Genomic DNA, 16,934 nt, shown 5'->3' on the forward strand with positions numbered 1-16,934 from the left:
ATGGCTTGGATGCAGCTGCTCGGCCATGGAAACCCATTCCATGAAGCTCTCTGCGTACTGTACGTGGGCTAATTGGAAGGTCTCATGAAGTTTGGAGCTCTGTAGCAAAAATAATCACTAAATACATCCTCCCTCTCTCTCTCACACACGTACAGATACATACGTGACGTATCATTTTGACTGCCTCTACCACCAGTTATTCATAATATTTGCCACTTTGCATAATGAATGGACGTGGAATAATCCAAAAAGCAAAATCCCATCATATACTTGCACATCCACACGGCCAATGTGTCAAATATTGTGACTGCTTCTCCCACCAGTTTGTACACTCTCGCATGCAGACCTATGTCACATCGCTCCTCCTGCCAGTTATTAATGATAACCTGTGCACAATAGAAATTAACATAACAACTTGAAATAAGCCACAAAGTCAAAAAAGTAATACAACATTGTAAGTTTTAGTTTGTTGGTTCAGATCAGGGTCATGTTGTTGTTGTGATTAACCCTTGTGTAATGTTCATATTGTTGTTACTCAGCCAGCGTTTGTGGGTCTGATGGACCCGTTGCATTTTGTGGCTTTTAATGCCTCACAATCAAACACTTTTATGTTAAAATACTGAACAGATGTTTACCTTATCCCTATAAACATCAACTCTCAAATCCCTTCACTGGCTTCCTGTTCCACTCAGGATTTAATTCAAAGTCTCCCTATTAACGCACCAGTGCCTCCATGGAAATGCCCCCCTCTACCTCAAAGAACTACTCACCCCCAAATCCTCCACACGACACCTCCGCTCCGGACAGGCTAACCTCCTCCAACCTCAGAGGACAAAGCTACAAACAATGGGGGACCGGGCTTTCTGCTCCGCCACTCCCAGTCTGTGGAACGCTCTCCCTGACCACCTGAGGGCACCACAGACTGTGGATGCTTTTAAAAAAGGCTTAAAAACACTTTTATGTTAAAATACTGAACATATGTTTACCTTATCCCTATAAACATCTGTTCAGTATTTTAACACAAAAGTGTTTGATTGTGAGGCATTAAAAGCCACAAAATGCAACGGGTCCATCAGACCCACAAACACTGGCTGAGTAACAACAATATGAACGTTGCACGGAAAACTTCTCTGCCAGTTTCTGCATCCCACAGGGATTCTTCTTTTGTGTTTCTGCACCTGCGGTTCCCACACAAGGTTGCAACATTGTTTGTCAAGACTGTCTGCTCTCATTTTCTCGCCCATTTGACCCTCTGATGTCCTGTGTACCTACACTCTGTCCTCCTCCTGTCTAGGCCTGCCGTGTGTGTGTGTGTGTGTGTGTGTGTGGGTGGGTGTGTGTGTAGGTGGATGGGTGGGTGTGTGTGTAGGTGGATGGGTGGGTGCGTGTGGTACACAAAACATCAATTTCCACACTTCTATTAGCCCCGGGTCCAGTGGACCCGCACATCTTATATGTAGGGGGGGGGGTGTATGGTGTGTGGTCATTAAATATGTATTCTGATATATGTTCTTCACAGAAAATGAGCCAAAGTCAGTGAGTCTCAGTTTGAACAATTAATTAATTGTATCATTTTTCTTTGAAGAAAAAGTGAAAACGGGTGCCACAGACCCGAACACCACACAAGGGTTAAGGGTTGTATCAATAAAATTTGATTCATTGATTGATAAGCCTGAATAGTTCTTTCTGGAAATCCGAATTGAGTCACTTGAACCATGTCGTGATGTAGATATAAATAGACCATGACACCAAATTCAATATAGAATAATAATAATATCAATGTCAAGTTCATGAGAGCAGAAGCCAATGTTGTCAAAGCGGTTTGAATACCCAGAGGGAGGACTGTCCAACTAAATGAAAGCATGACTGTTTGGAGTTTAAGTGTCACACTTATCGTTAGCGATCATTACCTCAAACTGAACCCTGGTATTAGTCCGACCACTGAGCGAACACGAGCCGCCGCCAGCTACCTTTAATGGGATGTCGGTGTCACAATAAAAGCAAACGGAATCTATTGGCAGACTCCAAAGACCGGCGTCCAAGAAGTCGTAGCAGTGGACCTATTCAGCGCTTGACAGCCTAGTTAAATGTTTAAAGTCTCAATATGTGATGTCATGACGTTTTTAGCATCACTTTTTCGGTTAAATATCGGTGGAAATTTCCATCATCCGTACGGGGCCGATGTGACCGGCCACTTAAAAGTCCTCTCGTGAGGGCGCAAACAGTTCTTTTATCAGACGTGTTATCTTTGTCGCGTTTGTGCTAACGCGGCTTTCAATCCTTGTTTGTTTCCTAAGGGTGTTTTTGCTTGGAGGAAGACGAATGGACGGTGGCCTTTGGAACACACGCAAATCCCTTAATGTGCGCAGACACAAATGGATACATATCACGTATATATTGCTTGTTAAACCTATACATGTTTGTATGCGAGCCAGGACAGTCCCAAGGCAGGTTCTGGAAAAGTGTAGTGTTTTAGATTAATTGAGCATGGCAGAATTATGACAGCTGTTTACACTGGGAGCCCGGCGAGCATTTGAGCACACCTTCTAGCCTTGAGTGCACTAGCTGACAGATGGAGGGCTTTTTCCTCTCCCTGCAGACGTCATCCACCTAAGACACTGGCCTTGACGCTGAACCCAGCCGGTCGCTGTCCGTTTGAACATAAGTCCATTGAATTAGCCGGTTAATGAATGCATCCTGGAGCGCTCGCGTCTAACGAGAACCAGATCAAAGTTAAGCAAAGATGTCAGCGCGCTTGCCATCGGCGATCAATCATGGGAACAAGCATGTGTTGGCGTTATTATGATTGTTATTATTACGAGCGAGACAGCGGAATTGAAAAATGTGAGAGGCTTTAGAGCCGGGTGATCAATCCCTGAGATGACGCGATGTCGAGGTCCTTGTGACGTCGCGTCATCTTGAAGGGGACAGTTGTAAACATTGCGTTAGAAAGATGGCGATGGGCTTAGGCCCCTTCTACACTCCATCCATCCACCCATCTTCTTCTGCTTATCCGAGGTCAGGTCGCGGGGGCAGCAGCCTAAGCAGGGAAGCCCAGACTTCCCTCTCCCCAGCCACTTCGTCCAGCTCTTCCCGGGGAATCCCGAGGCGTTCCCAGGGCAGCCGGGAGACATAGTCTTCCCAACGTGTCCTGGGTCTTCCCCGTGGCCTCCTAACGGTTGGACGTGCTCTAAACACCTCCCTGGGGAGGCGTTCGGGTGGCATCCTGACCAGATGCCCGAACCACCTCATCTGGCTCCTCTCGATGTGGAGGAGCAGCGGCTTTACTTTGAGCTCCCCCCGGATGGCAGAGCTTCTCACCCTATCTCTAAGGGAGAGCCCCGCCACCCGGCGGAGGAAACTCATTTCAGCTGCTTGTACCCGTGATCTTGTTCTTTTGGTCATAACCCAAAGCTCATGACCATAGGTGAGGATGGGAATGTTGATCGACCGGTAAATTGAGAGCTTTGCCTTCCGGCTCAGCTCCTTCTTCACCACAATGGATCGATACAGCGTCCGCATTACTGAAGACGCCGCACCGATCCGCCTGTCGATCTCACGATCCACTCTTCGCTCACTCGTGAACAAGACTCCGAGGTACTTGAACTCCTCCACCTGGGGCAGGGTCTCCTCCGCAACCCGGAGATGGCACTCCACCCTTTTCCGGGCGAGAAGCATGGACTCGGACTTGGAGGTGCTGATTCTCATCCCAGTCGCTTCACACTCAGCTGCGAACCGATCCAGTGAGAGCTGAAGATCCTGGCCAGATGAAGCCATCAGGACCACATCATCTGCAAAAAGCAGAGACCTAATCCTGCAGCCACCAAACCAGATCCCCTCAACGCCTTGACTGCGCCTAGAAATTCCGTCCATTAAAGTTATGAACAGAATCGGTGACAAAGGGCAGCCTTGGCGGAGTCCAACCCTCACTGGAAACGTGTCCGACTTACTGCCGGCACTCCATCCATCTATTTTCTACCACTTGTCCCTTTCTGGGTCGCGGGGGGTGCTGGAGCCTATCTCAGCTGCCTATCTCACCCAGAACAAGTCGCCACCTCATCGCAGGGCCAACACAGATAGACAGACAACATTCACACTCACATTTACACACTAGGGCCAATTTAGCGTTGCCAATCAACCTATCCCCAGGTGCATGTTTTTTGGAGGTGGGAGGAAGCCGGAGTACCCGGGGGAACCCACGCAGTCACTGGGAAAACATGCAAACTCCACACAGAAAGACCCCGAGCCCGGGAGTGTACTTAGGACCTTCGTACTGTGAGGCACATGCACTAACCTCTGTTCCACCATGCTGCCCCGGCTAAGGGTAAATCCCATCTAACCTTGTCCTTGTCCACACACACACAATGGTCCTTTAAGACCCCCCCCCCCCCCCTCCGTCAGCCGGCGCAACGCAACCTAGTACGCATGTGCGGAAAATGCACACGTCATAGTCACCTCCAGAGTTGCTTTGTGTGCAAGTTCTTAAATGTAACTTATCTGAACAATATCCAGTGTTGTGGTATTTCAATTAACTGGAATCCAGTGTGCTGCGGGGCCCTATTGTAGTGAATCACACCTGAGCCATCATAAATTACACATCTTTATTAGACACGTAAACAATGTGATGAAGAACATTTACATCAATCAATCTCGGGATCTAGATATCTGGCCAGGACACTCCTCACTCTTTGGTCTTCACCTTCATTGTCCATTCCTTTTTGGTAAATGTATATACTCTGGACCTAGACGTTGAGTCCGCGACATACATGGCGGACAATGACTGCTACAGTCTGCTTTGCCAGTCCAAAAGCATTCGCCGTTTTCCGTAGTCTTCCCTCGTTGGCCATGTAATACAAAGCACACGCTACCTTTTTTTTTATCAAATCCACGGGAGCCCGCATTCTCGTTGTCTCTTCTTCGACAAAAGGACAAAGTTTTTCGGTAAGTAGAATCCCAGCTGACCTGGACATTCGAAAGTTCTCTTTTTGTCTGAGAAGTGTTGTATCCCGAATAGCTGCAATCGCTTTCTCTTAAGGTATTCATGTGTGATTCCCACAAGCGTCTGTACAGACGGAAGCAGAAACACGGGCACGTCTGGATGACTCGCCTCCATATTTCCAGTGGTTAGCTCCGAGTTACGAAAACGCTTTAATATGAAGCTGGCTGTGGGGCGTTCTTTCTGACGTCACTTCCTGTGTGAGGCGCGGTCTCTCTGGCGTCATTTCCTCTCCGAACTCACTTTGTAAACGATCAATGAGTCCATACAAAGCTAAGAGCCGTAGATTCAAGAAATAGACGGCACACTTACCCGTGTAAAGAATTATCCAAGGAGGGGAACCTTAAACGATGATTTAGTGTGGCCGAAACAGGGCTTAGGATAAATAATTATTCGTTTACTGAGTTATCCGGCTTAATGTAGACAGGGTCTAACGGTAATTTCAAGATCTGTATGAGATGCTATCATCTTTATCTATTAACAAGATTCAGACTGTTGCCCTGGTAAACACCAGGCTATGTAATGTAATGTACAAAACACACTTTTCGTTAGCAGTCATTTCCGTCTGATTTATTGCGACTGAGAGTAACTCCTTTGCGCTATTTTCTCGTGCCAGGCTAGTCCTGCCAACATGGCCAACTTTCGGATTGGCGACGCCTGTTCTTTAAATATATTAAAATAAATGCAAACATTTTGTGAGCTAACATTTTCAACCGTTTAAACTTGTGTAAAATTCAATTGTAATCATTATTGTTGATATGCTTAACACTTGGGGAAACCTGGGACCTTTGTGGGTCTGTTTTTCTTGTCTTTGATGATGACATTATACAACAGAATGTTCATTTGGAATGGTTAGCGGGATGAAATACAGCCACAGGAGTAAAACTTTGCATTGTCTGTTCTTTGCTGGGTTACTTGTAGAACGAGTTATTGAGTGAGTATACATTGGAGATCCCAAAGTTCCCCCATTGACTCCCTTTAATAAAGACCATTTTGATAGACTCTAGCCCTGTTATTTTAAAATGTATTTTTCATGAAAACCAAACGACTCCAAACATTTCCCTTTGAATTACGTGCAAATCATATTAAAGGTGTAGTTTGGCCCCTCAGCTCGATACTGCCAAAGTACCATAGAGTACCATATATTCATATTAGACGCACAGTTGCTTTGAATCAGCCTACAACTTGTATGTAATAAACAGTGTTGGTGAGTTGCTAGTGACATACGAGTTGTGTGGATTGTGGTTACAAAAATATGGTGCGTGTGTGTGCACAAATACTGCATTGTTTGTCTTTTTGCAATCTGAAGTTGATCTTGAGATTTAAGCTTTGAAAGTAAAAAAAAAAAAAAATTATATATATATATGTATATATATATATATATGACTTACTTTTAAGACTTTTTATGACTGATCCACAGGACCTATAACATTTGGGGGATACCAAGGGTTAAAGAAGCTAACATAACTGATCATTTCTAGCATTGATTTATTACAATACATTTACCTTTGCATATTTGGAGAATAAAGATACAGGCTAAAATATTTTAACGATTCATTCGACACTACCAAAATAATAAACTAAGAATAACAGGTATGGATAGGGCTAGCTATCAAACTAAAATAGTGCAGAACACTAACATTAGCTTATCATTTTCTAACTAACTAGCCTGCGTGAGCTAGCATTTTTAACTCTTCAGAACAATACACAGTAATTGTTCTAAAACAGCATGCTGTTACAATCATTTATAACATGAAATTCAACTTGATTAGAATAGACAGCACTAGCTAACAACAAGGAGTAAGGATACACATAAAAGGTGTCTGTACTTTTTAGCTAACAGACTAAATTAGCTTAGGGAGCTAACTTTAACAAATTATTCATTGCAAAATAGCCTTCGAAAGGTAGCATTTTGGTTATTTTAAAACAGAATTCTGCTGCAATTAGCTCTAAAACATAAACTTATGTAACAATAAGGTGTTCAACAGGTCTGCGAATCTTTGGGTGTCCCACGATTCGATTCAATATCGATTCTTGGGGTCACGATTCGATTCAAAATCGATTTTTTTTTTCAATTCAACACGATTCTCGATTCAAAAACGATATTTTCCAGATTCAAAAGGATTCTCTATTCATTCATAACATAGGATTTCAGCAGGATCTACCCCAGTCTGCTGACATGCAAGCAGAGTAGTAGATTTTTGTAAAAAGCTTTTATAATTGTAAAGGACAATGTTTTATCAACTGATTGCAATAATGTAAATTTGTTTGAACTATTAAATGAACCAAAAATATGACTTATTTTATCTTTGTGAAAATATTGGACACAGTGTGTTGTCAATCTTATCAATCAATCAATCAATGTTTATTTATATAGCCCTAAATCACAAGTTATGAGATGCGATGCAAGTGTAAGCCACTGTGACACTATTGTTCTTTTTTTTATTTTTATAAATGTCTAATGATAATGTCAATGAGGGATTTTTAATCACTGCTATGTTGAAATTGTAACTAATATTGATACTGTTGTTGATAATATTCATTTTTGTTTCACTACTTTTGGTTTGTTCTGTGTCGTGTTTGTGTCTCCTCTCAATTGCTCTGTTTATTGCAGTTCTGAGTGTTGCTGGGTCGGGTTTGGTTTTGGAATTGGATTGCATTGTTATGGTATTGCTGTGTATTGTTTTGTTGGATTGATTAATTAAAAAAAAAAAAAAAAAAAAAAAAAATGAAAAAAATGAAAAATTAAAAAATTAAATCGATTTTTTAAAAATGAGAATCGATTGCACAACGTGAAAATCGCGATTCGAATTCAAATCGATTTTTTCCCACACCCCTAGTGTTCAACTATTCAACATACGAGTTACATAAATTACATTAGTATGACAATAACAAATAAGAAAACTGGTAAACTATTTGTTGTAGTAGCTAGCAGACTAAATTAGCTCAGAAATCTAGCTCTAGCCTCACATTTTTAGTAAATTAGCCTATCTGAGCTAAATTTTAGACATTTACCAATCACATTTTAATGGTAGCGTTGATTTATATCATTATTACCTCTTTGAATTGATTCCTCCACAGTAAATGAGCGCTAACGAGTGTTACTGCTGCCAAAATGGCAGAGGGCAACCAGGTCATAATGCACCATTTATCATTCTGGGACTTGAAGTTCATTCTAAGACTGCTAATGTTAGAAAACGGAGATAAAAAAAAGTCCATTATCGTTACAGCTAAAACTACCGAATAAATTTATTTTTTTTGAAGGGTGGATATTAAATGTGTAAATCTGCCGTACAATAAGGGACATGTCAAGGTGGCCGTTACATCTCGTAGCGTCCGGCGTCGCCGGCCACACACTCGCATTGACGCAGAAACCCTCGAGGAGCCGAACGTGTGCGCCGGCGCATACGTACCTCGACAAGCGCTAAACAAACAAACAGTTAGCATTCAGAGATCCCCTAAGAAGTGAAAACACATTACCATGCTGGAGCTGACACACATGGTCCAAGTGAAACAGGAAAAAGGTGTTTTGGTGCCTCTACAAAAACAAGGCCTCAGCAGAAAAACTGGCCTTTTTTCTGGCTACTTAGCTGGCAAGGGACATTTACACTAACAACTTTAAATGCGCCCAGTGTTTCGCGAGAAGCCTATACAGAGAGATTTCCATGGAGTTTCCCTTAGACAAACATGCACTTCAACCCAATTTCCAGCAAACACGCCCTCAGATATATAGGAGAAAAATAAATCATATTTATGCATCAGCTCTCCCATCTGGACGGCTGGAAATAACACTTAGCAGCTTAGCCTGTAACATATTTAAGATTTTTGAAATATATAAAATTGAAATGGATTTATATTGTAGACCTATGGCAGACCTGAGCATTCTGCGGCCCGCGGGCCACATCCGGCCCTTTGTGCGTCCCTGTCCGGCCCGCGTGAGGCCAATCATAAATTACAAAATAAATTTAAAAAAGTATCTATGTCGAGTGTGCAATACAACGGTGCTGCTTTTGTTTTGAAAAGCGTTATTTGTATGACTTCCGTGTGGACGTATGCGCGTGCGTGATTGTGAGTGAATGTGAACAGCTGCAATCACAAATTACAAAATAAAGTTGAAAAAACATCTATGTCGTGCGCGCAATACAACTGTGCTGCTTTTATTTTGAAAAGTGTTGTTTTTGGGCGTATGTCCGTGTGTAACCTGTGAGTGAAGGTGCACAGCGACAAGTGATGCACGGTTTACACCCGAGATGCTAAAAAGAGAAAAGTTGATGACGAATGGCGTGTTTTCAACAAGACATGGACAGCCAAGCAACGTTCCCTCTAAGGTGCGCGCCTGCGCAATTGCGCACTGCTCAAGCGTCCTCTGCGCACAGCAAATATATGCCGCGCACCAAATCAAATCCCATCTGAATGCTAAACAAAATAAGCACATTTATTCTGTGTAATTTTGCAATGCAACTCTGAGTGACAGTGACAACAAGCGGCCCAAACGGTGTTCGTCAACACCGTTCAATTGAACACTGTTCAATTATTGTAACGTCTATCGAGATGCTTCGAGGACAGGAATTATATCGATCATTTTTGAGCAAAACTGTTTATATTCGGCCATAACCACACCAAAAACATGAGTAAAAAACTTCTATCTCGAAAAACTAGTCATTTTCTGCCGTACAAACCAGGCCAAAACCATCTTGTCATCTGTCACCAACACGCATACCACTAAACCACTGGTGCGTTTATGGCCACACAAAAAGTCGGACAACTCAAACACCACACAAAGTTACACTACGACTCCTCCGTCATATGTGTGCTTATTTTATTGTCATTTATTATTAATGTTAATTTATTTATATTAATCATTGAATGCTGAAACTAGAGAAAGTTACAGGAATGCACACTTCATCCTATGCTTACATTTCATTGTGCAACATGAGGATGTTTAAGGGGAACTAAATGTGATCTCTGAAAGGGGTACAAATGATTTCCAAAGCAGTGCTTTTGGTATAAAGTTAAGTTAGGTTAAATTAAAGTATTTTAATTATTATTAATTATTATTATTGTTATTATTATTATTATTTATCTTACGGTATACATCAAAAATAATATTGAGCAAAATTTAATTGAAATATTGTCGATGTGGCCCTCCAGCAGTGCTCGGGTTGCTCATGCAGCCCCTGGTAAAAATTAATTGCCCATCCCTGACCTATGGGGAGGTTTCTTGGCAAGCAGCGTGTTCGGTGCTTCTTTTCATTGAATGCCCTACGAATGCCCTATTGACTTTTGATCAAACTCTTGTATTGGATATGTAGGCATACCCCATATGGTATTAAATTGTCCATAAATCTGCAAACACCCCTCGCGTGACGAATAACACAAGACCACAATATCTGCTCAAATCCACCTCTCTATTTGGAGAAAATCTGCATGGAATCTCTGCCGTGCTTCACGTTTGCCTGCCGAGACATATTTGTATGGCTCTTCATCCCTACCGGCTAACAGACTGCCGGCCTTGTTTTGTTGCCAAATATTTAAAGGTTTTTGACTTGTCAATCCACAGCAGCTGCTGCTAGTTTTACTCCATCAGTTTTTTTTCTTTAACAAGGGCGGGGGGGGGATTCACTTGTCTGGTCTCGCGTATCAGGACCTTTAGTACTTTTCTTGGCCAGACACATTATATTTTGAGTGTCAAAACCAGGTATTACAAGGTACAATTCTTAATAACTCATCCGGGATTCCATACGGGGGTAAACCACTACCGGTTGCTTCATTGGTCCAGAAGAGTCGTCACTGACATGACTAGATATGACAAAATAATCACATTTGCTAACGTCGGCTGTGACCATACTGTTCAGTCTTCGATGCAGCACCCAATTTCTTGCTGTCCTTATAGTCTTTTAGGATAAATTACAATTACCCCATATCCTTGTTCTCCGTCTTTCTTGTGATGCATCCAATGGCCTATGGTATTTGTACTTGTTTGCGTCACGATTGTATTAGAACTATTGTAAAACCAAAGAGTCAACTCACTGAGCAGCCATGACACGGCTATGTGCATTGCCAACGTCATAACAACATGGTTTTTAAGGTGCGGTGGCTTTTATTGTATATGTGTAAATAAATGAACACTGAAATTCAAGTATTTATTTTATTTATATGTATATATATATATATAATAAAATACATATTTATACATAGCTAGAATTCACTGAAAGTCAAGTATTTATTTTATTTATATATATATATATATAAGAAATACTTGGATTTAAGTGAATTCTAGCTATAAATATACTCCTCCCCCTTAACCTCGCCCCATGGCCCCGCCCCGCCCACACACTTGTATATATATATATATATATATATATATATATATATATATATATATATATATATATATATATATATATATATATATATATTTATACTGGAACGACTTGCTGGTGTTAAAGTTTATGTCCAGGTAATATTGATATTCCCATGATCGTGAACACAACATGTTGGCGGAGAAAGAGGAAGTATTCTTGTGTGTCTAGGAGTGAAGCATGGAGATGGACGTGTGTGCACGAGACAGAACTTGAGTTGAATTGGGCCGGTTGTTAGCATTAAATTGTCAATAAAAGTTAAAAAGAGCGTCAGACTTTGTGTCACTTCTTCCCAATGCTACCATACGTCATATTACTTTCATTTGTTTTTATGTAAAAAAACAAAAAAAACACCTTGTTTTTAAGGTGCGGTGGCTTTTATTTTGCCATGGCAGGTCGCCACGATCAATTATATTAAGGGAAACCCTGCAATTTGAGAGACATTTTCATCATTCATTTACCCCAAATCCTTGTTCTCTGCCTTTCTTGTGATGCATCCAATGGCCGATGGTATTTGTACCTTTTTGCGACACGATTGTATTAGAACTATTGTGAAACCAATGAGTCAACTCACTGAGCAGCCATGACACTCCTCCATTATAAAGCTTGTTAGCTTTCATTGTCGGTCGGGAAAAACAATGTTTGAAGACATAGCTTGTTATTGGAGTCACTTTTGCTGCAAATGTAGATCCAAAGAAAGGAGGCTGATGGGCTTTACATCGTCCAAAATAGTCATTTACATACCAGAAACCTTCGATTAACAGCTGACCAATCACAGCATTTATGGTCCGCATTGCTGCAAAGCGAGGTGGCATTTTTTAGGAGGTGCCTGGATCCGGCGTCCTGTGCGCTATCGCCTCAAGCTTGAGGCTTAACTCATACTAACGGACTTCTTCTCCATTTTATCTCCAGGCCTTTACGACAAATGTTTCTACGCCTCCAGCGACCGAGGCTGGCTTCTCGGCATCCAGTCCGTAAGCGAACACGGCAACCGCGACCCCCGCTTCTTTTTTTCCTTGAAGACGGACCGTGCCCACAAGGCGACCGCCATCCGCTCAAACGCCCGCTACGTACCCAATCAGTGGGCTCACCTGGCCGTCACCTACAACGGCATCTACATGAAGCTCTTCGTCAACGGCGCCCAGGTTGGCGTGAGTCGGGAGCAATCTGGCGACGTCTTCAGTCACCTGACCAAAAAGTGCAAAGTGCTGATGATTGGCGGGAATGCATTGAATCATAACTACCGGGGCTCGGTTGAGAGGGTGACTCTATGGAGGCAGGCTCGGGATCAGAGGCAGATTATCAGGAACATGCAGGGCCACGAGGATCTGCAAGATCTACCTCAGCTGGTTATACGTGAAACATTTGAGCACCCGGGCAGGAAGTGGCTGACTGTGAAAGATGGTAGCTTCCCTCAGCCGGAGCAGAGGGGAAGTGGGCGGATAGGTTTTGAAGGAAATGCCCATGGATTATTAGACACTACATTAGAGCCTCCAGTTTGTGGTCAAACCGTCTGTGACAATGTCAAGGTCATCGAAAACTACAACCATCTTTGGAGCTTTCGCCGTGCCAAGAAAGTACGGTACCGTGTGATAAACATCTGGGATGACACTCGGACCAAGCCAACCGTGTCGGACCACCAGATTATCCTGCAGCACCAGCAGCTTAACGACGCCTTCAGCCCTTACAACATCACCTGGGAGCTCAGCATCCACAACGTTACCAACTCCTCCCTGAGGAACCGCTTGATTCTCGCTGACTGTGACATCAGCAAAGTGGGCGATGACGCCTGCAACCCAGAGTGCAACCACCCGCTCACCGGGTACGACGCCGGTGACTGCGTGTCGCGGCACCGGAGCCGCTGCCCTGAGAGCAAGCAGGGCAACGGCATTTGCGATGCGGAATGTAACTGGGATGATTTCTTCTACGACCTTGGCGACTGTTGCAACCCCGACGTGACGGATGTGACCAAGACATGCTTCAACCGCTCCTCGCCATACAAGTAAGAAAACTCCTTGATTCATGCTTGATTTGGTTGTCTTTTTTTTTTACAAAACAATTCCAGTAAAACAACTCCACATCTCTCACGCCTTCTTCCATTAATCAAACGTCAAATCTTTCCATGTTCTCCGGCCGTGCAAGATGGGCTTGGAAGTCGAGTCACACTGCTTCCTGACCATTTGGTTTGTGGCTGACGTGTAACTCAACTCCCAGCCTGTGTGGCCTGGGAAATCCTCCGGGGGGCAGCTAGTCCAATCTTCCCCTGGCCTGGTTCAATCAGTGTTCCACACGGAAGCGGGGCAAAAACAAATGCAACAGAATGATTCTCCAAGTAGCAAATACGCAAGGCAGACGGATCATTTTTTTTTCTGGTATCCATTTTTCAACTACTACCCCCTTTTCCCTTTTTGTCCTTTGTATCCTGTGGCCAGTGGTCCTAATTAAGCCGTCTTGATTGGAGGCGGCGGTTGATTCGGAAAGAGTGAGATTGTAAACAGAGTGCAAGAGCAAATAGAGGTCAGGCCAGAATGGCTTTTTCGCTCGTAGCTATGGAAATTATTCTAGACATGCTGCTCTCCCTAGGAAACCGCACAGACGTTTTTCCTTGGGAGGCAGGTGAGGGTCCCCAAACACGGGTAAGCTGAACATTTCCATTGAAAAACAGTGGAAAAATGGTCAATTCTTCTTCCAGGTAAAACGTGGATTGTGGTGTTCTACGAGGCTCTTTCATAAATCTATTGAGTTTTATTTTTGTTCCAATGTTGTTGTGGTTTCTAAATGATTAGTAAAAGCCGTCAGGGATGATGCGTCTTTGGAATTCTAAAGGTCTCTGCCAGTCTTGAGCATTTTTTTTTCTTTTTCTGGTACACAAGTAGCCTTGACTTAGGGCAAAACAGGGAATAGTATCGTCATAATATGCAAAATGGACTATTTTTTTTCCATAGTCAGGTTTTTTTTCAAGTTACACATAGGGACATCACTTGATTGTGTACCGAGAGTCTGCTCATGAGCACCACATGTGAGACAAATCTATCATCTCCCTCTAAGGCAGAAACGATTAATCGTTTAATTTCATTCGAAAATTTACTTTTAAGTAAGAGGCAATAGTTTCTGCACAATGGCGGTGTGTGGGTATGCCTGTGTGGCAGTGAACAGTTGAGACTTTTAAAATATTTTTTGTGATAATGCACACATGTTAAAAGTGCAATTTCAATGTTGATGATGTGCATTTGGCCTACAAAAAAAGAATGAGGTTCTCAAACGGCTGCTTTTGAACTTTCATGACATCGTGAAGGACTCCTTCCTCATTGACATGATACCCTTGCTAAAATATCCCAACCCCCTTTCTTCTACAACGCTTTGCTACACATCTTAAAGGCCTACTGAAATGCGATTTTCTTATTTAAACGGGGATAGCAGGTCCATTCTATGTGTCATACTTGATCATTTCGCAATATTGCCATATTTTTGCTGAAAGGATTTAGTAGAGAACATCGACGATAAAGTTCGCAACTTTTGGTCGCTGATAAAAAAGCCTTGCCTGTACCGGAAGTAGCAGACAATATGCGCGTGATGTCACAGGTTGTGGAGCTCCTCACATCTGCACATTGTTTACAATCATGGCCACCAGCAGCGAGAGCGATTCGGACCGAGAAAGCGACGATTTCCCCATTAATTTGAGCGAGGATGAAAGATTCGTGGATGAGGAAAGTGAGAGTGAAGGACTAGAGGGTAGTGGAAGCGATTCAGATAGGGAAGATGCTGTGAGAGGCGGGTGGGACCTGATATTCAGCTGGGAATGACTAAAACAGTAAATAAACACAAGACATATATATACTCTATTAGCCACAACACAACCAGGCTTATATTTAATATGCCACAAATGAATCCCGCATAACAAACACCTCCCCCCTCCTGTCCATATAACCCGCCAATACAAATCAAACACCTGCACAACACACTCAATCCCACAGCCCAAAATACCGTTCACCTCCCCAAAGTTCATACAGCACATATATTTCCCCAAAGTCCCCAAAGTTACGTACGCGACATGCACGTAGCGGCACGCACGTACGGGCAAGCGATCAAATGTTCGGAAGCCGCAGTTGCGTACTCATGGTAGCGCGTCTGCGTATCCAACTCAAAGTCCTCCTGGTAAGAGTTTCTGTTGTCCCAGTTCTCCACAGGCCAATGGTAAAGCTTGACTGTCATCTTTCGGGAATGTAAACAATGAAACACCGGCTACGTGTTTGTGTTGCTGCAGCCGGCCGAAATACACCGCTTCCCACCGACAGCTTTCTTCTTTGCTGTCTCCATTGTTCATTGAACAAATTGCAAAAGATTCACCAACACAGATGTCCAGAATACTGTGGAATTTTGCGATGAAAACAGACGACTTAATAGCTGGCCACAATGCTGTCCCAAAATGTCCTCTACAATCCGTGACGTCACGCGCAGGCGTCATCATACCGAGACGTTTTCAGCAGGATATTTTGCGCAAAATTTAAAATTGCACTTTAGTAATCTAACCCGGCCGTATTGGCATGTGTTGCAATGTTAAAATTTCATCATTGATGTATAAACTATCAGACTGCGTGGTCGGTAGTAGTGGGTTTCAGTAGGCCTTTAAGATAACTATGCCAACAATGAGCAGTCAATCAGCTATGGAGGTTGGAACGGTAAATTTGATCATTTGGTTTTTCTTCCGCGAATAGGTTAACCTATATAGCTCCTGTTAAAATATGACCGTAATGCTAGCTCGGTTACACTTGTAGCTATGCTATTGTTGTATGTAACCTCCTCTCCCACTACTTAATGTTGCGTTGTTGTCACACGGCATTCAATCCATCGCAACTGGACTGTTTGGTTTGTTTTAGAAGACGTTTAGCCTCTCATCCGAGTAGGCATCAGTTCATGCTCATAGACTTAATTGGTCAGATCTAGTCTTGGGTTTGTTTTATTTGTTTTCTTGCATTTTTTTCAGCGGACAAGTGCGGAGGTAGTCAGTTGTAAATAGCACTTCCTGCAGCCATACACTTTTTTGGGGGAAGCTCGTTCGCATTAAAGCTATTTGCAAAATAAAAAACGGATGTGGTCTGAGAAGTAAGCTATTTTAAACTGTCTAAATACCAGCATCAAGTCTAGATTTTTTCTTAACACACTTCCAATAAACTATTCAGAGATTTACTGTATATAAAAGGACGAAACATCGTATAACACGGGACCATTAGGATTATTGTGATAGCGTAAACTGAGCAATGGAGATGGCTGGTTTCAATCACAACTGAAGCTTGGGAGCGCTGTCCGTCCGCCGCAATCCCTTTTGTTTGAAATGGCCGCTAAATAGCAACAATGATGGCGTTTAATTAACAACGGCGGAGAGCAAAAGCAGGTGGGTTTCACATCCCTTCCAGCTTAGTCATCCCTGTTCGAAGCTCATTCATCAAGTGGCTGGGGAGAATCTGCTTGATTTAGCCATCAACAACTGGCTGCCAGTGTCCAAATCTCCCTGGTATTTGAAAGATGGGTGTGGGGGTGTTGAAGCATACCAGAAAGAAAGAAAGAAAGAAAAACAG

The 16,934-nt window shown here is 42.9% G+C and overlaps 1 protein-coding gene across 1 annotated transcript in view; it reads left to right on the forward strand.

Annotated features, from left to right (window-relative positions):
* The window catches only part of pappaa (pregnancy-associated plasma protein A, pappalysin 1a), a 273,947-nt gene that overhangs the window by 12,922 nt on the left and 244,091 nt on the right, over nucleotides 1-16,934 (forward strand). Inside the window, exon 2 of the mRNA XM_062031011.1 lies at nucleotides 12,271-13,360. Within this exon, the coding sequence (XP_061886995.1) occupies nucleotides 12,271-13,360 (1,090 nt within the window). The remainder of the gene's footprint in view (nucleotides 1-12,270; nucleotides 13,361-16,934) is intronic.

The sequence above is a fragment of the Entelurus aequoreus genome, linkage group LG21, assembly GCF_033978785.1.
Source record: "Entelurus aequoreus isolate RoL-2023_Sb linkage group LG21, RoL_Eaeq_v1.1, whole genome shotgun sequence".
Taxonomy (NCBI): Eukaryota; Metazoa; Chordata; class Actinopteri; order Syngnathiformes; family Syngnathidae; genus Entelurus; species Entelurus aequoreus.